This window comes from Bubalus bubalis, chromosome 6, assembly GCF_019923935.1.
Source record: "Bubalus bubalis isolate 160015118507 breed Murrah chromosome 6, NDDB_SH_1, whole genome shotgun sequence".
In the NCBI taxonomy this organism is placed as follows: domain Eukaryota; kingdom Metazoa; phylum Chordata; class Mammalia; order Artiodactyla; family Bovidae; genus Bubalus; species Bubalus bubalis.
Window position 1 is genome coordinate 107723014 of NC_059162.1, and position 27216 is coordinate 107750229.

At 49.1% G+C, this 27216-nt stretch overlaps 4 protein-coding genes and 1 long non-coding RNA gene across 8 annotated transcripts in view; 2 read left to right on the forward strand and 3 right to left on the reverse strand.

Moving 5' to 3' along the window:
- The window catches only part of MTF1 (metal regulatory transcription factor 1), a 39638-nt gene extending 31007 nt beyond the window's left edge, over positions 1 to 8631 (forward strand). The window contains exons 8-11 of one of the 2 annotated variants that reach the window (XM_006077560.3): positions 1611 to 1707; positions 2435 to 3030; positions 6617 to 6680; positions 7881 to 8631. In XM_006077560.3, coding sequence (XP_006077622.1) covers positions 1611 to 1707; positions 2435 to 3030; positions 6617 to 6680; positions 7881 to 8311 — 1188 coding nt within the window. In that variant the 3' untranslated portion in view covers positions 8312 to 8631. The remainder of the gene's footprint in view (positions 1 to 1610; positions 1708 to 2434; positions 3031 to 6616; positions 6681 to 7880) is intronic. The other variant, XM_025289051.2, reaches the window with a different exon arrangement.
- Positions 2485 to 7884, reverse strand: LOC112585719. Its single transcript, XR_006551982.1, has 2 exons — positions 7708 to 7884; positions 2485 to 3528 (listed from the first exon to the last, which is right to left on the reverse strand). It is a non-coding gene; the product is annotated as an uncharacterized LOC112585719 (long non-coding RNA).
- A 5051-nt stretch (positions 8632 to 13682) lies between the features above and the next one.
- C6H1orf122 (chromosome 6 C1orf122 homolog) lies at positions 13683 to 14855 on the reverse strand. The gene is made up of 3 exons (XM_025289056.2): positions 14721 to 14855; positions 14429 to 14630; positions 13683 to 14158 (listed from the first exon to the last, which is right to left on the reverse strand). Exons 1-3 carry the CDS (start codon positions 14753 to 14755, stop codon positions 14063 to 14065), a joined length of 333 nt encoding a protein of 110 aa, XP_025144841.1. The 5' UTR covers positions 14756 to 14855; the 3' UTR covers positions 13683 to 14062.
- On the forward strand, positions 14849 to 21501 carry YRDC (yrdC N6-threonylcarbamoyltransferase domain containing). Of its 2 annotated transcripts, none has more exons than XM_025289055.2 (5): positions 14849 to 15370; positions 16229 to 16343; positions 16455 to 16574; positions 17543 to 17685; positions 21200 to 21501. In XM_025289055.2, exons 1-5 carry the CDS (start codon positions 14988 to 14990, stop codon positions 21228 to 21230), a joined length of 792 nt encoding a protein of 263 aa, XP_025144840.2. In that variant the 5' UTR covers positions 14849 to 14987; the 3' UTR covers positions 21231 to 21501. The 2 variants fall into 2 exon arrangements, with proteins under 2 accessions (XP_025144840.2, XP_025144839.2); XM_025289054.2 differs by lacking the exon at positions 21200 to 21501 and adding an exon at positions 18012 to 18690.
- Positions 18885 to 26972, reverse strand: MANEAL (mannosidase endo-alpha like). Of its 2 annotated transcripts, XM_025289052.3 has the most exons (4): positions 26340 to 26972; positions 25016 to 25125; positions 22811 to 22887; positions 18885 to 21226 (listed from the first exon to the last, which is right to left on the reverse strand). In XM_025289052.3, the coding sequence occupies exons 1-4, from the start codon at positions 26881 to 26883 to the stop codon at positions 20590 to 20592; spliced, it is 1368 nt and encodes a 455-aa protein (XP_025144837.1). In that variant the 5' UTR covers positions 26884 to 26972; the 3' UTR covers positions 18885 to 20589. The 2 variants fall into 2 exon arrangements, with proteins under 2 accessions (XP_025144837.1, XP_044801168.1); XM_044945233.2 differs by lacking the exon at positions 22811 to 22887 and having other exon boundaries at positions 26340 to 26478.
- Between the last annotated feature and the right edge of the window lie 244 nt (positions 26973 to 27216).

Below are 27216 nucleotides of genomic sequence, written 5' to 3' on the forward strand. Positions count from 1 at the left end.
CACAGACTCATTCCTTTTAAACAGTGTTATTCCTGTAATGATTCATAAACAACTAGAACAACAAAAAAAATAACAACCATGAAGAAGTCGCAGAGCTTGCGGCTTAGTGGCAGGTTGTTAGCTCACTGTGTTTCCAACTGGGTGGTGCATCTATATTGGGTTATAAAATAGTGGGTTATAATCAACATTTTGAGAACAGCAATAGAATAGAAAATAGAGAAGACATTGCAGATCATAAGGACAGGCTCTGTTTCATAGACTTTTGTTTCAGTTATACATTCATATGTATGTAATGTATTTTGTAAATTATATATAATATAAATTATTATATATACCCACTTTAGTATTCTTGGGCTTCCCTGGTAGCTCAGATGGTAAAGAATCCTCCTGCAATGCTTGAGACCTGGGTTCGATCCCTGGTTTGGGAAGACCCCCTGGAGAAGGGAATGGCAACCCACTCCAGTATTCTGGCCTGGAGAATTCCATGGACAGAGGAGCCTGGCAGGCTACAGTCCATGCGGTAGCAAAGAGTCGGACATGACTGAGTGACTTTCACTTTCATAAATTATTATAAATTATATAATTTCCTACTTTGTGTCATGATGAAAGCTTTCAAGGCATTTTCTTGGCCTTTGATTCCTCACTCCCTCTGGACTAGAGGCTGGAAGCCTTACATAGGTTTCTGCCTTCGTGTTACAAAGAATACGAACAAACATTTTGGCCAACCCTATATCACACTGGTCATCAGCTTCACTGAACTTGGAATCTTGCTTTTGTCACTCCTGCTCTACAGAATGTGGAGTGGAGGTGGACCACAGAGGAGAGAATTACTGTTTTTCCCCTTCCCTTAAATAAACTAAAGGGAAGCCTAGAGGTGGTCATTTTATTTGGTGCCTGGCAGGAATCAAGCCCTCAGGGATCTAGGTGTTTTGGTTTTTCATAGCTTTTCAAAGTGCCTCTGACCTTTTCTTAACTGTAAGTTAGAAGGAAACTGGAATGACAGTGGTGAGGATAAGGCTGTTATAATTGTCTGTTATTATGTTTCTTTATATTGTTTGACTCAGCACCATGGGTACATATTAGAATATTATAGATGTTATATAATAACCTTGAAAGATAGTCACAATATATTATTATTATTACATGAGAAAAGCAAGTTCCGAGTAATAGATATTATACAACCCCACTTTTATGTAGGATTTTATCTTTCAGAGCAGGGATCAGCAAACTTTTTTTTTTGTAAAGGGCCAGATAGATGATTTCAGCTTTGTGGCCCATACATTCTCAGCATAACTCCTCAGGTCTGCCGTTGCAGTGCAGAAGCTAAAGAGAGAATTCAAAAGTGAACCACAGTGCCTATTCCAGTATAGCTTTATTTGCAGAAACAAGCATTCAGCCAGCAAGTCAGTTTGCCAACTCCTGCTTTAGAGTGTTTGAAGACCCAGATCTTCAGTGTCTGAGGCTTAGGGGAATAAATGTCACCTTAGGAAAAGAAGTTAGAAACCAGAAGCATAGCCAAAGATCATTCTCGTCCTGCTGCTCTGTGCTCTCGTGGTGCAGACCTGCTTTTGGATGTGCACCTCATACGTTTGTCTCTGTCTCTGACACAGGGCCAGAATCTCAGCACTCTCTCACCAGCAATCATTTTTGGACCAATGTTCCAGAAGTCAGATGATCCGGCAATTCAGGAAGATCCTCAACAGACAGGTTTGTTACACAGACTCTCTTCCCCCTCAGATCTCTGCACTGGGAAGGAGAATTCACACTTGTTGACACGGTAGATGTCAAGCACAGTGATATATTTCAGGTCCTTTGAATGAAGTGTACTTACATTGAGGGATCACAGAAGGATGGGCTTTTTAGCTCAATTCCATTTTTTTCTTTCCCCTGCTTCCCTCATCAAGGGTTTACTTGAGGATCTACTTTTCCTGGACCCTCAAATGAAGAAGGTCCCGTTTTCCAAAAGCTTTCATTGGCTTCAAAAAGTGAGAGGAGTCGTGAGCACTTTCTTCTGATGTGACACCCCATTCATGAGTGGGTAGAATCCACAAACCAAACTTGAGATATGTAGATCAAATTGTGTTTGAATGAAAATATGTCCCTGAAGCTTCACAGTAGTTAGAAAGTGTGTTCAGTGGTCATATGCCAAGAAAAGAAGGTCTAATCTCTTTTCCACAAAAGCCACAGGACACATATTTTTTATGGTTAGGTCCATACTAGGTCTTCACGTTTAGAAAGTGAGGTTGAAGGTAAAGCCTGGTACTTTGACCAGAGGAGTCATTAGATGAAAAGCAGAGAGCCAGCCTGTCTGCGGTGAAGGAATCGGCTCTAACAGACTTCAGCTGTCTCTGGTGTGGCCCATAGAGACTGTGTTTTTGTGGCTTATATAAGGGTTGGAATGTGTATCTATATTTCTATTTCTTTTTCTTGCCAGCTGCCTTGATTGAAAGTTTTAATGGTGATGCGGAGTCAGTCAGTGATGTTCCGCCATCCACAAGACATTCAGCATCTTTATCTCTTCCACTTATACTGCAGCCTGGCATCCCCGAGCCACCCCAGCCTCTACTACCAGCCTCAGCAGCATCTGCTCCTCTGCCTGCTCCCTCCCTAGGAACTGGCTCCCAGCAAGCTGCATTTGGCAACCCCCCTGCTCTCTCACAACCTCCAGAAGCGCCTGTTGCCCACAGCACGCAGTTTGCTGCCAATCATCAAGAGTTTCTTCCGCGCCTCCAGGCACCGCAGCCCATCGTACCAGGACTCTCTGTTGTTGCTGGGGCCTTGGCGTCAGCAGCGGCAGTGGCATCAGCCATGGCAGCACCACCCCAACCACAAAGTACTACTGAGCCCCTGCCAGCCATGGTCCAGACTCTGCCCCTGGATGCCAATTCTGTCCTAACCAGTAATCCCACTATAACCATCACCCCGACTCCCAGTGCGGCTATCCTGCAGCCCAGCCTGGTCATGGGAGAGCAGAACTTACAGTGGCTACTGAATGGTGCCACCAGCACGCCGCAGGCTCAAGAGCAAATTGTAAGTATGAGGTGGAAAGGGACCCAGTGGGCGAAGTGTATGGGTGGGTGATGTGTTCAGAGGCCTTTACTTCAAAAAAAGAAAACGGCTGTCGTTTCTACCCCGAAACACATCATTCTACCAGTCATCTCCCCCATAATCAAGCAGCGTAAATCCTGGAATGTTGTGGTCAGTACCTATAATAGAGGCCAGAGAAGCAGTTTTCAGATTCACCTAGGTATTTCAGCTGTGGTCTGATTCTGTCAGCTCTGACAGGAGAGCCTGAGAACGTTCTCCAAGGCAGAGTCCAGCCTAGGCTGAGGGACTGATGGGACCTCATTAGATGGAAACAGACCAGTGGCCAAGTCAGAAGTAATCTGTGCTCCCAGAATCCATCGTAGAGCCATTTTCTACCCAAGTGTGTGGTCTCAATGGCTAAGGACATGACGTGGTTGTTCAACTGAGTATATTTTGAGGGCCTGCCGTATACCAGATACCACACAGGATACTCTTGGAAATCTGGAAAAATGAAAAAAAAACATGATTTCTTTTTGATAAAAACTTATATTCTAGTTAAAGAGGCTAAAATGCCTAAAAGAAAGGTAATGCTACCAGTAGATAAAGTGTCAAATAATAAAAATAATGGTAATAAAAAATAACAATGGCTGTGACTTTTTGAGCCCTTACTGTATGTATGGGCTTCCCGTGCTAACTAAGCACTTATTAAAATTGAGGATCTAACGTGCCAGTCATTACCTTAGGGACCTTATTTTTAGATTATATATATATTTTTTAGGTTTTATCAAACAAATAGTAAGAACTTCCATACACTTCCTGCTCCCTGCCCACCCCCAGCCTAGTTTCCCTCATTATTAACAGCTTGTATCAATGTGGTACTGTTATTGTAAGTGAATTAATATTGATAAATGATTATTAACATCTGTATATGTTTGTATCTCTAGATGTCACCCCCCCCCCATGTTAAGTATTTTAAGCACAGCAATCCTAGGAAGTAGATATGATTTTATCAATGGAGACCTGAGACCCAGAGAAGTTAAGTGACTAGTCCAAGGTCACGCAGCTTATAAATGGCAAAGCCTTAGGCAGACCAGTCCCAGAATCCATGCTCCTGATTGCCACCTTGTGCTGCCAGATGAGGGGTTCAGAGACTAAAGGCTTGTTGGGTGGCCATACACGCCAGGTGAGCCTTCTTGAGGTGTGAGCAGGAATTAAGTGGAGGAAAGGCCGCACTGAGCAGGAGTAGGTCTGGGCGGATGTATGATGCTGCCAAACAAACCGGAAAGGCAGGTTGGAGCAAAATGGCAAGAGCACTCAAGTTCCATAAACGGGATGGGCGCCACCACCTCTGGAGGCACCCTAGTTCCAGTTTCAGATGGCCGGCGTCCTTGGAACGGCCTCTTCAGCATTGTGATCCAAGCTGCCTCCAGGTGGTTGGGTTTCTTGGTGTTACTATTGTTTTCATTATTTAAAATTATTTTCAGGGACTTCTCAGGCAGTCCAGTGGTGAAGGCTCCGCACTTTCACTGCAAAGGGCAACCCCTGGTTGGGGAACTAAGATCCCGCATGCTACACGACACGGCCAAAAAAATATTTTTTTTCCCATTATTTTTTACTGTTCTTTATTTGCTGGTGGCTGTATACAGAAAATGATCCTACTATCTCATTTATGATCATGGCATTTTTTTTTTTCTATTTTCTTCCAGTTTTATTGAGATACAATTGATAGATAGCAGAGTATAAGTTTGAGGTGTACAGCATAATAATTTGACACACGTTTAGTGAGCATCCATCATCACATGATAGATACAGAGTTAAAGATACAGGAAAAAATGTCTGAGTGTGAGAACTTTCAGGGTTCACTGCTTAAGGAGCTTTTGTATATAACATACAGCAGTGTTAATCGTGTCCATCACATTGTGCCTTGTGCCTCTAGTATGTGATCTCTTAACTGGAGGTCTGGCTCTTCACTGCTTTCATCCAACTCCCCCTCTCCCCACCCGGCCCCTGCCTCCTATAAGCACAAAACTGATCTTTCAGTGAGTCTGTTTGTTTGTTTGTTTTGAAGTACAATGGACCTGCCTCTGTTCCTGTTAGACAACACAGTGATACTTCTGTACATTTCAAAGTGATCACCGCGATAAGTCTAGTCACCATATGTGACACCACCACACATGTCACCACCCAAAGGTTTACATACTTACTGCCTGTATCCCCCACACTGCACCTTTCATACCCATGACGTGTGTGTTTTGCAACTGGCCTTTTGCAGTTTTTACTCCCCCTCGCCTGTTTCTCTCCTCCCCTCGGCAACCACGTGCATCCATGGTTTCTTTATCTCCTTTTTCTGGATCTGTGCTGCCCTGGGGAATTGCATGGAACAGCTTCTTATTTTTCCGCCCAGTTCATTTTCATGTGGGCTTCCCTGGTGGCTCAGACAGTAAAGAATCCGCCTGCAATGTGGGAGACCTGGATTTGATCCCTAGCTTGGGAAGATCCCCTGCAGGAAGGCATGGCAACCCACTCCAGTATTCTTGCCTGGAGAATCCCCATGGACAGAGGCTACAGTCCATAGGGTCTCAAAGAGTGGGACATGACTGAAGTGACTAAGCACATGTTCGCTTTCATGTATTTGTATGTGAGTCTCATTCCTCCATAATTGTTTCAGAATGTCTTCCCCTATAACTTAGCCAGAAGCGTTCATATTCCTCCTAGACTCATCCTAGAGGCACTTTTTATTTTCCTTAAAAGGACGAAAGATAAAGCCCTTTTTAATATGACTTGGAGAAAGCAAAAACCCTATAGCCAGTTGAATAGGAAGTGTCCTTAAAGTGAGGGGTGATTTCTGGGCACAACTTGATGGTCCTACTTAGTAATCATATGTACAGCTAGTATTTGCTGAATCCCCATGGTGTGCCCCAGGCTTCATATGCATCATCTCATTTCATCCTTTTGGGGCCTTTGGGAGAGTCTTTGGGTTGTCATCCCAGTTTTTACAGGTGAGGAAACCAAGACTAAGAGGTTAAATTACTTGCCTGACATCAAAAACTAATAAGTGACCAAGCTTGAACTTGAATCCTGGTGAGGCTAAGTCCAGGGCTCACCCTTGAGCACCATTCTGTGCAGCTTAAACCATGCTGCCTAGGGCCTTCATAGGTCTTCTGCCTATGAGAGGAAGTCTTGGCCTGTCCTTAGCATGCAGCTTAGTTCTCAAGGGGTAAAAAGAACTTCGGGAGTCAACAGGGAGTAGAGAACTTAGAGGGGAAACTAGCCCTCAGGCTCCCCCTGAGAAGACCGTCCACTTGAGAAAAGCAACCTTGGAGGAGCCTTTGTGCACATAGAACCTACTGGATTAAGCAGCTGGGAGACAGCCAAGAAGTAGGGGACAAAGACAGCTACATTGTTAGCACTGAATGTCCAGCAGTGTGGTGACCTCATGTCAGAGCACAAACAAAACATCGCTCAGTGCAAAAATCCCTGAACACTGAGGGTTTTCTGTCCTCATGGATGACTGTTACAGTTGGGGAGGCGTCATGTCCTTGGGGATCTATCATATCTGAGTAGCCATAAATGTGATTTTTTTCCCCAGCAGCAAGCACCTAAAGTCGAGAAGGTGTTTTTTACCACTGCAGTACCAGTAGCCAGTAGCACAGGTACGTAATTCTGCGTTAGCTGTAAATGCAAGTCAACTCTCTGGGCCCCCTGAGGCACAGTTAGTTAATCTTGCTTTGCCCTGGATTTTAATTTCTTTTAAATTACATTTTAATTTCTTTTAACTTACATTTATCATGTATTATTTTTCTGTTAGAGTATTTCATATTCTTAAAGCTATTGAAAGTTACTGCATTTATAGCATAAATACCACATTTAACCTTCTTTAACTAGTAATGGTTCTTTCCCTTTTACATGTAGCCTTTAATATAGCCAGAAAAAAGTGTGAATCACAGTTAATGCTAAAGACAGAAGTTATTAATTCACTGGACTCTTTTCTAATTACAGTAATGAAGAAATAGCATCTGGGTCAGAAACTCCTATAAAGCTAAAGGGTCCTTTTTCTCAAACTCTTTCTTTTATACATTAGAAAACTTAGGCTCTGAAAGATGAAATGACTCCCCCAAAGGCATCAGTGAGTTTGTGGCAATGCCAAAGCATTAGTTCTCAGACAGGCCTTGCCCCCGACCTGTTCTCTTGCCCCGTGGTCTCAAGCTCTTTTGAGACACACAAAGCCTGTCTAAGTTCAGAGTGTGCTTGTGCACAACAGACAGGAAAAAGATGAGGAATGTGTGCACAAATGTGTCAGAGACCATGGCTGCAAAGTTGAGCAGGATGTCCTAAAGGAGGTCAGAGCCTCTGGGCAGGCAGGGCTAAATGGTACAGCCTGGACACGACAGTGCCCTCGGGCCAGCCCTAAGGTATAAGCCTGCTGCAAACACTGCCTGGAGGCACTGGGAGAGGAGGGGAATGAACTCAGAGATGAGTTAAGTTCTCCAGAAGAATTGAGGCAGAAGGACTAGCTGTCGAGCCCAGAGCTTTGAAGAACATGCAGAGAGAGGCGTCCACTGTGGCTGGCATGGTGGGTGTCTGGGAGAGTGGCCAGAGATGAAGCTAGGAGACTAGGGTGCATTTAGATGTGTGGCTTTTCTGTCTTGGAGGGGATGGGGAGTGTCAGAGGCTTCTTACTTGAGGAAGAACGCGGTCCAATTTAAAGCAGAACAAAACCTGGAGCGTGGCATCCAGCCCTTCCCATCGTTCTGCCTCCGCGGTGCTCAGCTAGTCTCACACCCTCCTGTCCTCTTGCCCTTGCCCTTGCCCTGCGGCTACTTGAAGAGCAGTCTCTCTCGCCTCTCTCGCAGGGAGCGCTGTACAGCAGATTGGCCTCAGTGTTCCTGTGATCATCATCAAACAAGAGGAGGCCTGTCAGTGTCAGTGCGCGTGCCGGGACTCTGCCAAGGAGCGGGCGGCCGGCAGGAGGAAGGGCTGTCCTTCCCCGCCCCCTCCCACGCTGAGCGCCCAGCCTCCTGACGGGCCCAGCCTGAAGCTGCCACCACAGACTTTCTCCCCACCCCCGATCCCCCTGTCATCCTCTTCTACTGCCGCCGCCTCCTGTGAGCAAAGCAGACAGGCGGTGACTCCTTCAGACCCGCAGACAGAGCCGCTCCGTGCCATAGATATGTCAGAGTTTCTGTCCCTCCAGAGCCTGGACACCACTTCCAATCTGATTCCCATTGAAGCACTACTGCAGGAAGAGGAAGAGATGGGCCTGACCAGCAGTTTCTCCAAGTGAAAGGCCCGCATGTGCTCCCCTCCTGGAACAGGCCGAGCAGGAAGCAGGAGGTGTGTGATGCGTAACATCGTGGGGGTCAGCAATTTGAAGGATGAAGAAATCTACTGTTTGTAATCCTCACCTTTCAGACGTATTTTCTTTATTCGAATCCCAGGAGCATCCATTTTTAATGAACTGATCTTTGGAAAAAACAAAACAAAAACACAAAAAAAAGCTAAGTTATAAATGAACTGTTTGGCTGCACTGTATGTCACTTTTGCTTATTGTCATGTGAACTTGGAAATTAAGGTTACTCGTATGCATAAAAATTCTAAATGAAAGGGTGTGGTTTTCATCAATCTGATGCTGCCCATCACTTGCACTGGGGTCTTCGTAGTTTGGGCAGTGGAGTTCAGTGTGTCGGATGTTGCGGTGCCCTGTGTGTCTTTTGAGGCTGAAGCTTGCTTGCAGGGCCAGACCCTCACTCCATCCAAGAGGCAAGTGGCAAAGGCAGGTCAGACAGCCGTGAGCTGGACAGGGATCGGGCGAGCTGGTTTTGTGGTCTGTGCTTGGTGATGGTGGAGCTGAGGGTGACTATGGCTGATGTCACCCTGCAGCCAGCGGCATCACAAACGGGCATCCAAAATCCTGGTCCGAGGCTGTGGGGAGTGTCCGCTTCCTTCGGAGCCCTAGCAAGTTGTTGACTGCTCTCTGTCTGTCCCTGACACCTGTGCGGAGCAGGCTCTATCAACGTGATCATACTGTTTGCTCTGGGTTCTCGCTTCTCTCTCTCCTGGTTGCCAGGGCTTGCAGATCACAGTGATGAATTTTTCTTGGGGATCATCCCTGTTTTGTCCTAGAGTGGACATGTGGTTTATGGCCAGTTGCTGGCTGGTGGTCTGCCTTCCTTGAATGGTATCTTCTTCCTCGGAGCAGAAGAGCTGCATTTTGCTGATCAGGAGAAGGTGCGGCTTGATGGGAGTGATGTTCGGTTGGCATGTCATCGGCAGGCCAGGTATCCTGGTTCTGGGTTCCAGCCAGGCTTTTGGTTGCCCCCACCACCCCACCATCTCTGCCTCTTACCCCTCTGGATTTTGCATACAGCCTAGTACAGTGCAAAGAAGGATGTGACTTGCTCGGCTTAGTCATATGATTTCTAAACAGAAAAAAGAAAAAAAAAAAAAAAAAACACAAAGCGATGATCTTCTACTCAGGGTAAAACAAAAAATTTCCCTTCCACCAAAAAGCCTGAAATGTTGCAATAAGTTATCTCATTTGGAATGTTTCATTAAGTTGTGTTATAGGGAAAAAAATTTTTTTTATTTGTGTATAGAATTATATCCATCTCTCTGCCTTTGGCTCCGAGTCAGTCATTGCCTCTTAAAACATAAAATACAATCCACACTAAAATGGAAAGTTTCTCTTAACTGGCTATATTAATGTAGTCACGAGTGCTCCCCACACTCACTGAACTCAGAAACTAGGTATGGCCCAAGGTCTAACGAGGCCTCTGCCTCCCAAGGGCCTCGTCCCTCCCTTGAGCGAGCAGCAGGGTGCCACACACAGGGCTGCCCTACTGAGTCAGCGACGTTGGGCAGAAAGCAGCCGTGATTTCGCCTTCCTATTTCACTCCCTAAGGTGACGAGATCTGCATTTGTCACTCTCCTGTTCCCTGCACCATTACTCAGGGCCAACCAAGACAGTATCTAGAGTAATCATTTACCTGGGAGCCAGGGGCCCTGCTTTTAACAGGATGTTCAGGGACAGATTCGGATGAGAGGGCAGAGGTGGTAAATGTGACTGCCATGGAGAGAAGTGGGCTTTACTACAAGCAGCTGGTGGTTTCTCACTCCTGGGGTCTAGTCAGGAGAATCTGTTTCTTTTTTGACCCTTTGCATTCTCCTGTCCAAAAAACTGGTGGGTTCTGGGTGACCAGTGACCTCCGCAGAAGTTGATAAGGCAGGAGGAACCTTCTGTTACCACAGTGGGTTCGTCTCCCTGGAAAACAGCTGCTGAGTATGGGTTGTCCTTGGCTGTCGCTCAGCCTTGAGCTCGTGGGAAGCTTTGCGGTAGGTCCCTGGCTGTTTTCTCTACACCTTCTGAGAGACAGCAGCACAGTGGGGTCCCAAGACACCTCCCCATGCGCGCACCCTAGGCTCACCTGAGATGTGGCTCCTGGGAGCTGAGGTGGAAAACAGGAGCCCGGTGAAGGCCGTTGGAAGTGCCCATGGTTGAAATATTGCTTCCCCACTGCTGTGCTTGTGTTGGGTCTGCTCGGGTCAGTGACTTTTCTGCTCTCCTAAGGTTGAGGGTGGTGAAGAAGCAGAGTTTTAGGCTGACAGATTTTTCTAGTTGAAGTATCTGCCTTTTGAGGGCGACTGATTACAGGGGGGCTTTTGAAAACATCAGGGATATGCTTAACATGCTAGTGAGTGGTTGTGAAGAGCAGGTTTACTCCACAGGGTAGGCAGTCTCATTTCCTTCCTCTTCTAGCACTCATCCCCACCCTACCCCCCTTCTATCAGCCTGGTCTCTAGTGCCAAGGGCCTTGGAGAAGAGAGGGCCACTGAAAATGGAGCCACAAAGAGCCTTCATGAAGAGTGGTTTTCAAACCCAGGAACGATCCTAGGGTGAAGCTAGGGAAGGTGTGCAGACTTCCAGCAGGTAAAATCGCGCCTTTTTTCTTCCCACGGTAACCTTAATCATACGCCCCGTAGACTGAGACTTTCTGCTCCCACTGGCATCTCCAGTTAGACTGCCCCTTTATAGGGTGCTAGTCAGCCTGGGGAATTTGGGGGTTTGTGGGCTTGGCAGGTGGCCGCAAACTTCGGCTGGCACCACCAAATTGCCTTAGTGAATTTGGCCCTTCCCAGGTAGGTGAGGGAGGCATCGAGGGAAAGTGGCCCTACCTTTCCTGGCAGTTTGGCCAACCTCTCGGGGGCATCAGTAGTTTGATGACAGGAATTGGTGTCACTCATTGAATCCCACCCCACCCCACCCCATCCCCCCTTTAGAAGGAGATCATGGTACAAAGCCCAGGAGGGGCCTTAAGGTGTGAAGAGTGCTCTGGGTAGAAGAAAGGGACTTCTTTTCACCATCTCTGGAGAGTTAATAGACTGGAGAGTTTTATTTTCAGGGTCAAGGCAGCAGACTGATGGGGATAATGGGCGGGTGGGTTTTTCTGAGAGATTTTGTATAATGCTGAATGTGTCCAAAGGGACGGGTTTGCAGAACCTCATATTGGTATATTAAAGAAATAATTTTTAAAAAAAAGCACTTTAGGTTATTTTATCTTTAACTCAATTGCTGCAATTTCTTTTGTGTGTGTATATATACATATATATACTTTCCACAAAGTTTTATTTTTTGCTCAGAAAAAAAGTTAAATTGAGGTGTGACAAGAAAAGCACTTACCTTGGTGCAATATGTGTAGCTTGACGGTCGTTGTCCCATGTGACCCTGGCCTGGCCGCGTTTTTCCACTCTATCAGCCCTGTGCTATGAGGCTGTCCATAGGGAAACACTATTATGCATTCTCAGCAACTGCTCAATCTATGCAAGCCTTCCCTGTGTGCCCAAGGGCACCCCCTCAGGCTCTCTGAAGAACTGCTGCGGGCCCTGTTTTCTTCTGCTGACTGTTGAGGCCCTTTTTCATCACTTTTGCTTGGCCGTTAGCCATCTTTCCCCCTTCACCGTTAACACAGTGATGCCTGAAAGGAAGAAACCGGTTGTTCCTAGGTAGACACCTGGCACTTTCTAGACTTTTACATTTGTAATCAGGTCCATTGTCCTTAATCCTAAAGACTTCTCCAGAGTCACTGAAATCATTGATTGTGGAACTGCAACAATATTGTTAATGAGTTTACAGTTTTTCTACACCACCAATCAGAAATATGTTTGGGGAAGGTGGTGGGGGTCACAACCCTAGCCATCCTGTCGGCTCTTTAAGCAAAAGCCTCCAGCCCTCATTGAATCCAGTAAACAAAGCTGTTAATAATCTGCTTTATGAACTTTCTTCCTTCCCTCTCACTCCTCTCCCCTCCCATTTTATCTTCAGTTTTCAGGCTACTAACGAATAGAGAAGTTTTAAAACATACTTCAGCCAAAGCAGAAAGATTTCCATAGATCATATGCAAATAGTTCTGCTATGACATAGACCAGAAATTGACCATTCCTAAATATTGGGGAGGGGAGAGGCAACAAAACTGAATTAAGCATATTTCTGATTGGTCATCAGTTTAGCCTCTTTTCTCTTGCACGTGTTGGGAGGCAAGAGAAGGGGTCCCATGTTTCTTCTGAAACCTTTTGGGGAAGCTGATGATCACTGTTTGGGCATTTCTGTTACTCCTGTTCAAGAGAGGGCTTCTCAGTCTGCACTGAAAAATGCAAATTAAACTGGATCTTTATGTCATTGTGTACATAGTACAAGCTTTTTTTACTGGAAGCAAAGTTTAAAACCACACACTGCCCTTTTGGTGGTGTGCTTGCTGGGCCCCAAATTGGGTGATGTCATGTCACTTTCTCAGCTCAATGCAGTTTCTACTCTTTTTCTTACGGGGAAATTTTTTCATAAAATCTTTTCTTCACCAAACCCAGGGGTGTTTTCTGCAATATCCTTGTTATCCTCATAGTGGTGCCAAGTCCAAGAGGCCTCTCTTGCCCTTTTCCCCTGTGTCCTCAGGCCTCCCCAGGGCGCTGTTTGACTCAACAGTCTACATCCTTTGTTGTGTTTTGGAGAATATGGGGGTGGGAGATCGGAATTCAAGGTGGCTGTTCTTTTTCCCTGTAAACTCCTAGTTCCTGTTTGGGGAAGGTGGCTGGAAACAGGGTTTTGCTGAATCTCTGGCTCAGATTTTCTGGCCAGGAGAGGCAAGACCCACAACAACCTTCTTTTTTTGACACACACTAGTCATTGGCCAGAGGTCTTGGTTGAAAGTTTTTTAAAATCCCAAATAGTTTTATTTGGATTATGTAAAAGCCTACCAAATTTATTTGTGAAACATGGGAACAACGGACTTCCACTGAGCGATATGAAAACGTTACAGGTTCAGTACTTCCAAAGGAAGAAACCTCTAAACCCAAAAAAGAATAAATATGAATTTGTATTTTTGAAGAATGTGAAATAATGGTGTTTGCTTAATTGCTCATTTTGTATAAACTTAATATTGTACTTTAAAATATCTGCTAAGAAGTGAAAATTTAACTTTTTGGAATTGAAAAAAGCAATATTAAATACTAATGAAATCCTAATTAAATGCTTATTTAAATCTGGTAGTATCTGTGGCATTTCTTCCCAACCCTACCCATGGCTGACAGTTTTCAACCACTTCCCCACTCCCCAGGCATCAGAGTTTTTAGAGGGGACAGAAAGGAAAGGTCGGTCACCAGGAGAGTCTGCAGGATTCCTTTTAATAAAGGCTCTGCTAAAAGTGTTTTGTGGGGCTAGGAACCCCCAAAGCATGAAATGGGCATGTAACACCACCTGGATCCCCCAGAACAGGTCAGATAATTCTGGCGAGCACTGCTGGTCTGCCCAAATCTGGGTAATCAGACTGGGTATTCATTCGTCAGCTACATTTCAGAGCTCAGCACTGCCTTCAGCCAGGATGAAGTGGGAGTGAACCCAGCTGCTAGCAAGCTGCCTCCCCAGGCTGACAGCCAAATACCAGCCATTGCCAGTGAAGACTGGCCCCTTTATTGAAAGGGAGTTGTTCAGAGTCCAGCCACCAGCCCCGGGGAGGGAGAGAAGATAGGGCGCCCGGCTCGGGGATGGTCAAGGCTCCGCAGCTCCATCGCTAGCATCCTTTGGAAAGCCACCTCTGGAGGAGACAGCTGGCTGGGAGGGCGCTCCAGGTTTGGCTGAGACATTCTGATTGGAACGGGGGGTGGGGGGGGGGGGGTGGAGAGAGAAAAGAAAAAGTGAGGTTGGGAGGAAAGGCCTTGGATTAGGCCCCGAAAGAGATGGCCATTTGGCATATGGATAGCACTTAACTTTTTCAAAGCCTCTCGTCCAGATGAAAGGCAGTAGGGGGTTAAGCAGTGGGGACACTCGTCCACCCTCCAGGGGAAGCCAGGGCTTAGCAACTGCGGCCAGTGGGCAGTCCCCACCTCCCAGGCCCAGCCCAGGGTGGGCACTGACCCCGCCACCAGCCGGCTCCGGGCGCCGGCGGCCCAGCTGCCGTAGCATCTCCTCGCAGGCGGCGATGGTGTCCAGGAGCTGCCTCTGCCGCTGCTCCACGGCGTCCAGCAGCTGCTGGGCGCGCTCATCCCGGGGCGGCTGCGGGGGTGGCCTCCCGCCGAGCCCCAGCCCCGCCTTCCCACGGTCCACGCCGGCAGCCTCCCTGCCCGGGAGAGAGCGAGACAGACGGTCAGGGCCGGCGCTTGCGCCGGGTCAGAACCCCTTCCCCCCGCCCCGACGGGCCCCCTCTCACCCCCGTGACCAGTCTGAGCCCGGGCCCCATTCCATCTCCGCCTGCGCGGCCCGACCACCGCCCCCCTTTCGGCCGCCCCCACCCCCCGGCCCCCAGCGCTGCGCTAGGACTCTGCAAAGCAGCGCCCCGCCCCGTCCCCACCGGTCTCCTTCAATCCTCTTGGGGGTCGCGGTCCCTTTAAGTTGCCCGGCGCGGAGGTGGGGCCGAGCCTCCTGGACCGGAAGATGACTGGACGCGTCACTTCCTCCCGGAAGCGGGCCTGGGCGGATGTCTCCGGCACGTCCGTGCAGGGGGCTGAGGGCCGTGGTGGCTGCCAGCATGGGGTTGAGCGAGGGGCCGGCGGGCTCAGTCCGGAGCGGGCGCCTCCTTCGCTCACCAAGCCCGACGCCGGGGGCCCGGCTGTTGCGGCTCCCGGGGAGCGGGGCCGTGCGGGCCGCAAACCCGGAGCGCGGCGGCTGGACCGAGGCGCTGCGGGCCGCCGTGGCCGAGCTGCGCGCAGGCGCCGTGGTGGCCGTCCCCACCGATACGCTGTACGGCCTGGCCTGCTCGGCGAGCTGCTCGGAAGCACTGGGCGCCGTGTACCGTGTCAAGGGCCGCAGCGAGACCAAGCCGCTGGCCGTATGCCTGGGCCGCGTGGCCGACGTCTACAGGTGAGGCCGCCCCGACCCGGCCCCGCTAGGGGCGGCACCGCGGGAGGGGTTTCCGGTGACAGGCTTGGGAGACTGAGGCGCAGAGAGCGGGAGGGGCTTGTCCAGGCTCACCCAGGAATCCGGAACTGGAAATGTGTATGGAGCACTTAGCGCCTGCCAGGCCTTGAACGTGATCGGGGCCTCGGCGCTGCAAGAGGCAGCTGCTGCTGCTGCTGCTGCTGCTAAGTCGCTTCAGTCGTGTCCTACTCTGTGCGACCCCATAGACGGCAGCCCATCAGGCTCCACCGTCCCTGGGATTCTCCAGGCAAGAACCCTGGAGCGGGTTGCTATTTCCTTCTCCAATGCATGAAAGTGAAAAGTGAAAGTGAAGTCGCTCAGTCGTGTCCGACTCTTAGCAACCCCATGGACTGCAGCCTACCAGGCTCCTCCGTCCATGGGATTTTCCAGGCAAGAGTACTGGAGTGGGGTGCCATTGCCTTCTCCGGAAAGAGGCAGGCGGAGGCCCTATTGTCCTGGCGTTTTTTGTGATACTGGGGTGGGGGTACTCCTACGGCTTAAGAAAAAAGGAGGGGGGCCACGGTAGCTTAAATTAACAGAGAGAGTACTTTGTAGAAAATAAAACTCGGAGCGCGGTAGCGGTGCAGCTGTTGTAGTCTCCCAGACCAGAGACCTGTGGGATCCAAGCCTGGGCTGCTCCTCTGGAGCCCTGCTTTCTGCTCAAGCTCTTGGGGGTGAAAAGGGGAGACAGGCGGATCCCACTGTAGTCCCTCAGGTCACCTTTCCTAGATCTTCTTAGGTTCTGGAATAGGACCAGCAGTGCCTTTCATTTGGTTGGATTTGCGCCCCCTTGTTTCCCAGGTACTGCCATGTGAGAGTACCTGAGGGGCTCCTGAAGGACCTGTTGCCAGGACCAGTGACCCTGGTGATGGAACGCTCAGAGGAGCTCAACAAGGACCTGAATCCTTTCACTCCTGTGAGTCAGATTTTCTCTTGTGTCCTGCCATTGGCTTTCGCTAGGATCCATGCCAGGCCCATTCCCCACCCCTTCCAACCTTTTTATGACCCCTTTCTTCTTGCCTCATAGCTTGTAGGCATCCGGATTCCTGACCACGCCTTCATGCAGGACTTGGCCCAGATGTTTGGGGGGCCACTCGCTCTCACCAGTGCCAACCTCAGCTCCCAGTCCAGCTCTCTGAATGTTGAGGTGAGAGTAAACCCAGTCCTCCCTGCAGAAACATCAGCCAGGCCACAGTTTCCTCTGAACAGGGCCTGGCAGGGGCAGGGGCGGGGGCGGATGAAGATGGTTCACTGGAATTGCCTGGCAGGAAAGCCACCCTTTTGGGTTAATAGTAGGAAGTGTGCCCATTTGGCAGAGGTGGGAGAAATCCAGAAAAACCTCAGAAAAGTTTTAAAGTTGGAGAATCAAGGGGGAGAGTTGATTTTTTTTTTTCCAGTAGTGTCTTTTTAACAATAATAGACATCATAAGTATGTTTTTTTCTCTCCCCCCTTCCCCACCTCAGCAGAAGACTGAAAAGTTAAGTCACTTATCCCAGAGACTCCTTTTTCTGTTCTCTTAGCTCTGCTACAAGCTAGGTCATTTAACAATTCAGTCCACAGCTCTGAAGGGAAACTCCTTTCCACAGCCCAGGGATTGAGTGCCAATGGCATGCACTTGCTGAGTCCACCTGTTTTCTCTTTCCTACCCTGATCCAGAGTTCTGCTGAGATTCAGGATTAGAGTGGTAGGGCTGGAGGGACCTTTAGTGACCATCCAGTCCAGCCTTTTTATAGCCCTGGATAAAATAACTTGGATACAGTCACACAGAGTTTGCTGGAAAGTCAAGGGTAGAGCCTACAGCTTTGGATTCCCACTGAGGTCTTCAGTCATTTTACTCCTCCCTCCCAAACTGAAGCAGTGTGTGGAATTTCCTCTTGCCATAGCAAGATTGTCTTTAAGCTCTCAATAGGTGTTCCTTGGGGTGCTAACGTGGGGGAGCTCCAAACCTCATAGGATGCGGTATCCTGGGTACAAATGCAGTGTCTTTGTTACAGCTGACCCTGAGTTTCCTTCCCCTGCTTAGAGGAAGATGCCTGCTACTTTAGAGCTGTGTGGCCTCTGCATATATGCCCTGTGTGTGGTGTGACATTGCAGATGCCTCTCCCTCTTCTCAGGAATTCCAGGACCTGTGGCCTCACTTGTCCTTGATCATTGATGGGGGACCAATTGGGGACGGCCAGAGCCCGGAGTGTCGACTAGGCTCAACTGTGGTTGACTTGTCTGTGCCTGGAAAGTTTGGCATCATTCGTCCTGGTTGGTGAGTCTCTTTTTTTTTTTTCCTGTGGCACAGGGGTAGGATTTGAGCGGGGGTTGTGAAATGCAATTTACAAAAGTGCCTTGACCAGGAGAAAAGGTTGTCCCTCCTATCTTGCCCTGAGTTGGGTGGGAAGTTTGGAGAGCTGGTGGGTGGAGTGGAACTAAGTTTGCTAGTGTTTGCTGGCTTTTTCAGGATTCAAAGGGTCCATCACGGGTTTGATGAACAGAGCATATTACAAAGAGTTTAGAGGTCCCTGATCTCCAGACTCGGGTGGGCTCGGGGCTTTAAGAAGTCATACCCTAACTTGTCCTCCATTTCCTCCCCAGTGCCCTTGAAAGTACTTCAGCCATCCTCCAGGAGTATGGGCTGCTCCCCTCACAGGGCTCCTGCTTGTGACACTCTGGAGGAGGGAAGGCCCAGTGGCTGGTGCTGGACACTGTGTGTCCGACCGCTGGTAGTTGGCAAGGCCTCATTTGCAGAGGCTGCTAGGGCTACAGTGTTAGTAGTCTGACCTTTTAAGGCAGAGTTTCTTTCTGAACTGTATAGACCAGAACTCAGAAGCTGCTGGTTAAGCCTCACACCTGGTTTGGGAGTATCTGTAATTTCCTATATTAGCTAAAAGGTGAAGAGAAATTTTAAGTCCATTCCTAGTTTGGCCTGGTTCGGATAACAGGTTTCTTCTTCCTTTGATTTTTGAAAAATAACCAGTTTGCAGTCTAATGAGAGCCTCTTTTCTGGTGGGTAGTGGCATTTAAGGTCCAAATCAGCTAATGCATCAGTTGATGCTTTTTTAAGAGTCTCAAGAGACCAAAGGCACTTTGTGCTTCTGAAGTTGGAACCAGGTTAGGATAAAACCTGTGGAGCCATAGGCCAAACACTGCTTCCTCTGAACCAGGGCTGGTTCTCTGCTGTAATTGCCTGGCAGAGGCATCATTTTGGTCTAATGATGGGAAGTGAGCTCGGTTGGGGAGGGGTGTCCAAATTATTAAAGAATGTTGGAAAATCTCTTTTTTAGCCACTCTTTTCTTATTTATTCATAATACAAATTATGATTTATACCTGTAATACCTTTATTTAAATCCAGTGTCTACTCTGCAACATTCATATATATATATATATATATATAAAGTATTAAACATAATTATTGTTGGGCATTTGAACTTTGTTTTTTCTTTAATAGAAAAGAATGCTATTAAACATCTTTGTAAATGTTTTATTTTTCTTCTTTTGAATTATTTCGTTGGTGTAGGATTACTGGGTCCAAGTATATGGACATTTTTATGGCTCTTGATACAGGTTAGCCTTAAAAGAACTGAATCAAGTTGCGTTACCATCAGCAGTGTGTGAGAATTATTGCCCCTTCCCCCTGGTCTGACCGTAGTGTCTTTAAAAATGTGTATGTGTGAGATGAAGCCTCATTGTCACGCCCTTGTAAATTACTCCAGGTCACCATCCAGCCCTTTTCACCTGTCCCTGCCTGCCTTGGTTTCTTTCCCCAACTGAATCACAGCAAAGTGACCAAGCCTGCCCCATCCTTTGGTGGGGTTTAGTACCTGTTACTAAACAGGTACTGGGGAATCCTTATGTGACCAGTAGGGCCCACTTCCTCCCCTCCCCCCTCACATCCCAGCTCTCAGAATTAGGCTTCAGTCTTAAGCCCATAAACTCAATACAGTGGTTTCGAATGCATGTTTTCAAGTAGATCTTAAGAATCTTGACAAGAGGGTGTCCCAGGGCCTGCTTTGAGGATCCCTGCAATTAGCATATTAGTTTGTAAATAAGCCTTGGTTTGCTAAATATTCCCTCTAAAAGTCTTGTTGAAACTACTAATTTCTTAAGCAAACTCGGCTTTTTCATTGTGTTAATGTGGTAGCCAGCCCATCGCACTTGTCAGTTCATCACAGAATCTGACTGAGTGGTCAGAGTTTGTTGACCTGAAGGGAGCAAAAGGAAAGCTGGCTGGAGAATAGGAACAACACGTCATATTTAATACAAATCACAGTAGCACTGAAAACGGCTCTAGTGAGTGGGCCTCATTCAATTCAGGCAGCTAATGGGGATGGGGGGTGTCCTCGTCCTCTCCTGGAGCTAAATACTCATCTAGGAAAGTGAGAGCTCTGGAGCACAGAGGTGTTTTCTTCGAGGAAAAGGAAGTGAACTCCCAGCAGTGGGCAAAGCTGATAAAAGGAAAAACTCATAGCTGTGCTTAGGCACTAGCTACAAGGCCACACCAAAGAAGGAATAAGGAAAGCTGGCTCCTGTAAGTTTAGGAAGATAGGAACCATTCCTGGTCAGGTTTTCCCCCAGCACCTGGCACGTGGTAAGGTGCTCGCCGAGGGTGTGTTGAATAAATGTGTGAATGCTCAGGATTATATCCTGATAATCAGGTCTGGGAATCTACTGGGAAGAGCTTAAACCGAGAATTTTCCCTTTTATAAAGTCTTAAGTATGGTTTCTTAACTTGGGGAAGACAGCCAATGTGGGAGGGAGGCCTGGGGAGGACACAGGCTGGCAGAAGAGCAGGTGCATGCTGGCCCAGAGCCCTGACACCCTTCTGCGAGCAGTGACTTGGTGACTCCACAGCACCAACCAGCTGAGTTCCAAGCTAGAAGGAATTGTTTCAAGTGTTCTGACTGAGACGTGGTGCTGCCTGGGGCTAAGTGCAGTCCCCTGCCAGCCCCTGGGGTTCCCACTCTGGAACACCCCCCTAGTTTTCCCGTCCCTGCAGGACACCCACCTGCCTGAGGAACTAGCTCTGTTCCCCATGGGCCCTGACTTGACGGGCCTAGAAGCACCTAGCTACTGACTTGGGAGCAAGTGCCTATAACCTCAGCCAAGCCCCATGTGGTGCCATCTTCCAGAGAGGCTGGGATTCAGCACCTCCCGCCCTGGCTTCGAGGCACCTCACATCAGCCACTGCTCCTTTTCTTTGATGAAGTGCTCCGCCCAGCGGCGCGTCAGCTCCAGGTACAGGCTGGGCTGATGAGGCAAGTAGTCCAAATACAGCCGAGTCGGCGTCTTCTTGGGAATGGCCTTCTCAATCTGGGTGCCCTCGTGCCACTCATTGAAAGAGGTAATAGAGACAATCTCAGGCCTCACAGTCAGGGCTGCCTGCAGGGCCGTCTCGTAGTACTTGCCATTGACCCTGTTCCGCGTATTGTGGTTGTTCCAAGGCCTGATGCTGGTGTCAATGTAGCCAGGCCCCACGCTGGGAATGAACATGAGGTTGTTGGCATCGCAAAAGTTCTTCACAGCTTTCCAGTTCTGATGGGAGGAGCCGAAGGAGAAACCGTTGGAGGCGAAGTAGGTGTACATGCCGTCAAATCCAGCAGCCAGGATGTCATGGGTGTGGCCCTCCTCCACCAGCAGTGCTATGAAGACCCCATCGTAGGGGCTGTTGCGGATTGAGTGGGGCCCGTGTGGTGTCAGGAGGTGGGCCCAGGCCTCAGGGGACGTCAGGTAGGAGTCGTAGATATAAAAGAGCGGGAGGCTCTTACCCATGCTGTTCTTGTAGCGGTAAAATGCACCATGGGAGCCATACCTGAGGAGCAGGAAGAAGAAAAGGCTGAGCCAGCAGCCTAAGAGGAAAGAAGCCCACACACCCAGAGGACTGGCCATGGATGAGACCCTTCCTGATGCCCAAGCACAATTTTGGATCCAGTTGGACTCCACAGTTGGACTCATCGTGCCTCTAAGCAAGAACCCAGTTCTCTCCCTCCCCCCAGCTTTGTCATTCCTCTATTGAAGCCTCACTTCCCTGTCCCAGGACTTCCCTGGTGGCTCAGACAGTAAAGAATCTGCCCGCAATGTGGGAAACCGAGGTTTGATCCCTGGGTTGGGAAGATCCCCTGGAGAAGGGAATGGCAACCCACTCCAGTATTCTTGCCTGGAGAATTCTGTGGACAGAGGAGCCTGGCGGGCTACAGTCCATGGGGGTTGCCAAGAGTCTGAGTGATTAATACAACAAATTACAACCACTTATCCCCCCCCCAGGCCAAGCCTGCACCATCTTCCATCTGGACTATACTGACAGCCACCTAACTGGTCTCCAGGCTCCTACTTCCATCTCCCTATAATCCAGCCTCTTATTTATTCATTTTTTGGCTGTGCTTAATCCAGTCTCTTTTTAAAGTGTGAATCAGATCTCACTGCTCCTTACCGAGACCAGCAAAGCCCCACCCACTTGATGTGGCCTGCCCACCTCCATTCCTGCTATGACCCCATCTATCTCTACGTTCCAGTTATACTGGCTGCTGTCAGAGTTGTCCCATCAGATGGCCTTTGCATCTGACAGCCCTCTTCATGGTGTTTTCTGTCTGTCCCAGATCTCTGCACAGCTGACTCCTCATTTAAGTGCTGGCTCACATGTCTTAGAGAAGCTCACTTGACCACTCATTCTAAAGCCATTTCTTGAGCACAATCTTAACACATTACTCTGCTTTATTCTGTTATTACTTTTTCATAGTATGGATCACTATTTGTTTTGTTGTCTATAACTACTGTCTGCTCCACTGTACCCCAAACACACACTAGGTTGTAAACTCTGCTAGCCCTACACATTTGCTAAACAACTGGGACTTAGGACAGTGCCTGGACACTGGAAGGGACTCGATAAATATTTTTTTAATGAATGAATGATAGATGCAAGCCATTTACAAGCCACTTTTCACATATATTAGCTTATGTAACTCTCACAAAGGGCTTCCCTGGTGGCTCCATGGTAAAGAACTCGCCTGCCAATGCAAGAGATGCAGTTTCAATCCCTGGGTCAGGAAGATCCCCTGGAAAAGGAAATGGCAACCCTCCAATATTCCTGCCTGAAGAATCCCATGGACAGGAGCCTGGCAGGCTGTGATCCATGGGGTTACAAAAGAGTCAGACATGACTTAGTGACTAAACAACTCTCACAAGGCTCAAAGGTTAAGAGGCTTGCTTCTGATCACAATATGGAGACCACAGAACCAGAATTCAATCCCAGCTTGCTGTCTCCAAGCTCAGTACTGTTTCACTCTTTTTAGATGCTGGGGACACAGGCATTCTGCCCTTTTGTCTCTTGACCTACACCTCCAAACCTGTCCCTGCCCCCATTTTGATTCCCACCAAAATCCAAGCCTTGGAGCCTTACGTGTCAATAATGTACTTGATGTTGTCATGCAGAGTGATGTCATCTCGGCCCTTGTAGGGTTGGATGTGGAAGGCCACCTGCCACAGACACAAGAGACATTGGTCAGGTGAGCGTCTGTCCAGGGGCAAAACCTACAAAGCCTGTGCTCCAGCCATGGCCTGAGGAAGAGGCAGCGTTCAGGAGAGACCTGGCAGTGGTGGGCATAATGGAAATAAAAGCAATCACTGCCCTTCAGGCCCAAAAAAGAAGTGAGAAGTTTCTCCACCTCCCACAGCAGAGCCTTAGGAATCATTCCGATGGGCTATTGCAAGCTAATAGATTTCAACTTAATGTGCCAGCTCCCAGTGATCGGCACTAGCTGCCTGAAACTGCGGGAAGAAGTTTGATCTGGCTTGATCTTGCAGTTTAAGGGTCTCTCAAGAGTCTTTTCCAACACCACAGTTTGAAAGCATCAATTCTTTGGCACTTAGCCCTCTTTATGGTCTGACACTCACATCTGTACATGACTATGGGAAAAATCATAGCTTTGACCATCCAGAACTTTGTCAGCAAAGTAATGTCTCTGCTTTTTAATATTCTGTCTAGGTTGTCATGGCTTTTCTTTCAAGGAGCGAGCACCTTTTAATTTCATGGCTGCAGTCACCATCTGCAGTGATTTTGGAGCCCTAGAAAATAAAATCCATCACTGTTTTCACTTTTTCCCCTTCTATTTGTCATAAAGTGATGGGATCAGATGCCATGATCTTAGTTTTTGGATGTTGAAGTTTAAGCCAGCTTTTCACTCTTCTCTTTCACTCATCAGAGGCTCTTTAGTTCCTCTTCACTTTCTGCCATTAGAGTGATATCATCTGTATATACATCTGAGGTTGTTGATATTTCTCCCGGCAAACTTGATTCCAGCTTGTGACTCACCCAGCCCAGCATTTCACATGATGCCCTCTGCATGAAGTTAAATAAGCAGGGTGACAATATACAGCCTTGATGTACTCCTTTCCCAATTTTGAACCAGTCCATTGTTCCATGTATGCTTCTAACTGTTGCTTCTTGATCTGCATACAGGTTTCTCAAGGTGACAGGTAAGGTGGTCTGGTATTCCCATCTCTTTAAGAATTTTCCAGTTTGTTGTGATCCACACAGTCAAAGGCTTCCGCATAGTCAATGAAACAGAAGTAGATGTTTTTGTGGAATTCCCTTGCTTTCTCCGTGATCCAATGAATGTTGGCAATTTGACCTCTGGTTCCTCTGCCTTTTCTAAATCCAGCTTGCACATCTGGAAGTTCTCCGTTCATGTACTGCTGAAGCCTAGCTTGAAGTATTTTGAGAAGTACCTTGCTAGCATGTACTGCTGCTGCTGCTAAGTCACTTCAGTTGTGAAATGAGCATAATTGTATGGTAGTTTGAACATTTTTTTTGGTATTGCTCTTCTCTGGGATTGGAATGAAAACTGACTTTTTCCAGTCTTGTGGCCACTGCTGAGTTTTCCAAATTTGCTGGCATTTTGAGTGCAGCACTTTGACACCATTGTCTTTTAGGATCTGAAATAGCTCAGCTGGAATTCCATCACCTCCACTAGCTTTGTTCATAGTAATGCTTCCTAAGGCCCACTTGACTTTACCGTCCAGGCTGTCTGGCTCTCCGTGAGTGACCACATCATCGTGATTATCTGAGTCATTAAGACTTTTTCATAGTTTTTCTGTGTATTCTTGCCACCTTTTTTAATCTCCTCTGCTTCTGTTAGGTCCTTACCATTTCTGTCCTTTATCATGCCCATCCTTGCATGAAATGTTCCCTTGATATCTCCAGTTTTCTTGAAGAGATCTCTAGTCTTTCCCATTCTATCATTTTCCTCTATTTCTTTGCATTGTTCACTTAAGAAGGCTTTCTTATCTCTTTTTGCTATTCTCTGGAACTCTGCATTCAATTGAGTATATCTTTCCCTTTCTCCCTTGCCTTTCTCTTCTCTTCCAAGTGATATTTATTTAGTCTCCCATTTATCCTCTATTTATTTTCCCCAAAGTGTTTTTTCCAGAATTCAAAAAATAAAGGGTGACACAGGCAGTCTTTATTAGATCCCTGCCTCCCAGCATCACACTTACTATGTATATGCATACCTGGACTAATGCCAAGAGGCGCCATCCCTGTGGTGGAGGAAGGGACATCTCCAGCATGGGCTAGAGAGCATTTGACCTCTTCTTGGAGACTCACCTGGATGTTGTACTGATGGGCGGTGTCCAGAATGGCAGGCACCAGGTCATCTGAAGGTTCCCCGTTATCATCAGCCATGCCAGGTGGGTACCAGGACAGGACAAGGACGCCTGAGACACAACACAGAGGATACTTCAGAGACACACAATGCCTCACAACAGAGATGTGCTCCCTCACAAACCATCTCCAACTGCCAAATGGTTTCTGAATGAAATCTTGATTGATGCTCCTGCCAGGTTCTTTTCTTGCAGATCAGAGCCTGAGCCTGAGCCCTGGAGCTGTCCACGCCTGTGGTGCTGAAGCTCCATGGCTGCAGGAACCCTAATGTTCCAGGCCAGGAAGGAGCCTTAGAGCCCAGCTAGCCTCTGGCCTGCATTAGCAAGTAGTTAAACAAAGGGGAATGGGTGGACAATGCCTCATCCACCTGGAAAATAGGAATCCACAGCCCTATCTCTGGAGGAGAGGAGTATCTCTGAGGGAGAAGAGCCCTGAGTAGAGGTCATCTTACCCTTCTTGTGGAAATAACATTTGTCTCAACTGTCAACCCTCTGTCTGTCCTGAGGGACAGCCTCTGTGCTATTTGTGAATACATCCCACCATTGTCTCTGGCATTCAGTTCCCCCCCTCCTCCACACTCATTAGCCAGTTCCAGAGAAATTGAAATGTACTGTAAAATCCAGCAGAATTCAGTGACAAAATCTGAAATGTCAGCTTCCCCACCCCAGCCTGCCTACAGATGGACTTCTATCCAAGCAGAGTATCTGATGAAAAAGCCCCCAGGCCCCTTACTGCAAATAGAACAGGGTCTGTCATACAACATGTGCAAACTTTCCTTTCGCTGCCAGAAAAAGTAAGAAGGGCTGAGGCTCTATCCTGTCCCTGGTGTGAAAGCAGAGGCCATCCCAGGTGCTACTGCTTTGATCTCCAGACTCCTTCCGGGCCAGAGTACCCAGGGCTCACTTACCCAAACCTAGAAGCCCAGCAGACATGAAGACTGCCCTCCTCTCCTCACTGTCCCTGGGACAGCCCTGGTGCAAACGCCTTCCACTGACCCTCCCAGCAGCTCCGCCCTCGGAAAGGGCCCTGGAATTGGGAAGTGGGGGCGGGGGGTTGTCAGACGGTAGAGGTGGAGGGGTCAGAATACAAGAGATGGGGGCGGTGCCTCTTGGTGAGCATGGAATTAGAGTTCTGGAAGGGAAGGGGTAAGAAGACAGGCTGAGTGAGGGGGACCAAAGGCCCGGCGATAGGAGCAGTGGAAGTTGGGGTGTGGGAACGAAGAAGGGCGAGGCTGGGGGCCCGAGCGATGGGGGAGGGGGAAGCTCACCGATGGCGGCTTCCTTCAGCTGGGTCATGTGCTCCCGTAGCACGTCGGGGTCCCGGGAGCTGTAGGGCCCCAGTTCCGGGTAGAAGCTGGAGCCCAAGTCATCAGGAGGGCTGTGGCGGCCGCGGGGGTAGCTGGCCGAGATCTTGGGGTCCCAGTGCGGCACCATGACGTGGTCCCAGTGAATGTAGTGGCCTTCGCGCCCGGGACTCCCGTACCACGAGTAGTAGAAGGCGTGCAGGTCCGAGTAGACGCGCAGACTGTGCCCCGGGGCGGGTTCGGCCTCCGCTGGGGCCGGCCCTGGGGAGCTGCCTGGGCCCGCGGTGCGGGGTGGCGGCGGCGGCGGCGCGGCAGGGGCGGCCGGGGCCCGGGCGGCCGGCGCGGGGGCCCCCTCCGGGTGTCGCTCAAAGGGCGCCAGCTCCAGGCCCGGGCCCAGCGCCGGGAGTCCGTCCGGAGCCTTGAGCGTGCGGAGGCCCATGAGGGTGCCGAAGGCGAAGAGCAGCACCAAGAATAGCGCGATGCAGGCGCGCCGCCGCCGCCGGGCCATGGCGGCCCCCGCGCTCCCCGCGTCCCGCCGGGCTACCTCCGCGCGCGCCGCGCCATGGCTGCCCGCCCGGCTCCCGCGCGTCGCGCAGCCGGCGCGCGTCCCAGGGAGACGGCGACGCCGAGAGCGGCGTGGGCGGCTCCCCGCCTCTCCCCCGCAGTGCGGGCGGGCCCAGCACACAGAGAATGCAGGCGGCGCAGACCAAGAGGTCGCGAGCCGCGGGGGGAGTGGACGGGGAACCAGACCGAGAGTGGCCGAGCTGAGAGATCCCGGGCCAAGGACCCGGGGTCTGAGTCGAGCGGACGGCTCGCGGAGGATTTGTCGCCTTTCAGCCTG

Bases quoted from the DNA above. Each gene is read 5' to 3' on its own strand.
- YRDC (XM_025289054.2), top strand. From the start codon at position 14,988: ATGTCTCCGGCACGTCCGTGCAGGGGGCTGAGGGCCGTGGTGGCTGCC. The intron at 16,344-16,454 runs GTGAGTCAGATT...CTTGCCTCATAG, and splicing joins ACCTGAATCCTTTCACTCCT to CTTGTAGGCATCCGGATTCC. The intron at 17,686-18,011 runs GTGAGTCTCTTT...TTTCCTCCCCAG, and splicing joins GGCATCATTCGTCCTGGTTG to TGCCCTTGAAAGTACTTCAG.
- MANEAL (XM_025289052.3), bottom strand. From the start codon at position 26,883: ATGGCCCGGCGGCGGCGGCGCGCCTGCATCGCGCTATTCTTGGTGCTG. The intron at 22,888-25,015 runs GTGAGTCTCCAA...TGTCTGTGGCAG, and splicing joins CCCATCAGTACAACATCCAG to GTGGCCTTCCACATCCAACC. The intron at 21,227-22,810 runs GTAAGGCTCCAA...CCTGCTCCTCAG, and splicing joins ATCAAGTACATTATTGACAC to GTATGGCTCCCATGGTGCAT.
- C6H1orf122 (XM_025289056.2), bottom strand. From the start codon at position 14,755: ATGGAATGGGGCCCGGGCTCAGACTGGTCACGGGG. The intron at 14,631-14,720 runs GTGAGAGGGGGC...TCTCCCGGGCAG, and splicing joins GGCTCAGACTGGTCACGGGG to GGAGGCTGCCGGCGTGGACC. The intron at 14,159-14,428 runs GTCAGTGCCCAC...CGTTCCAATCAG, and splicing joins CGGAGCCGGCTGGTGGCGGG to AATGTCTCAGCCAAACCTGG.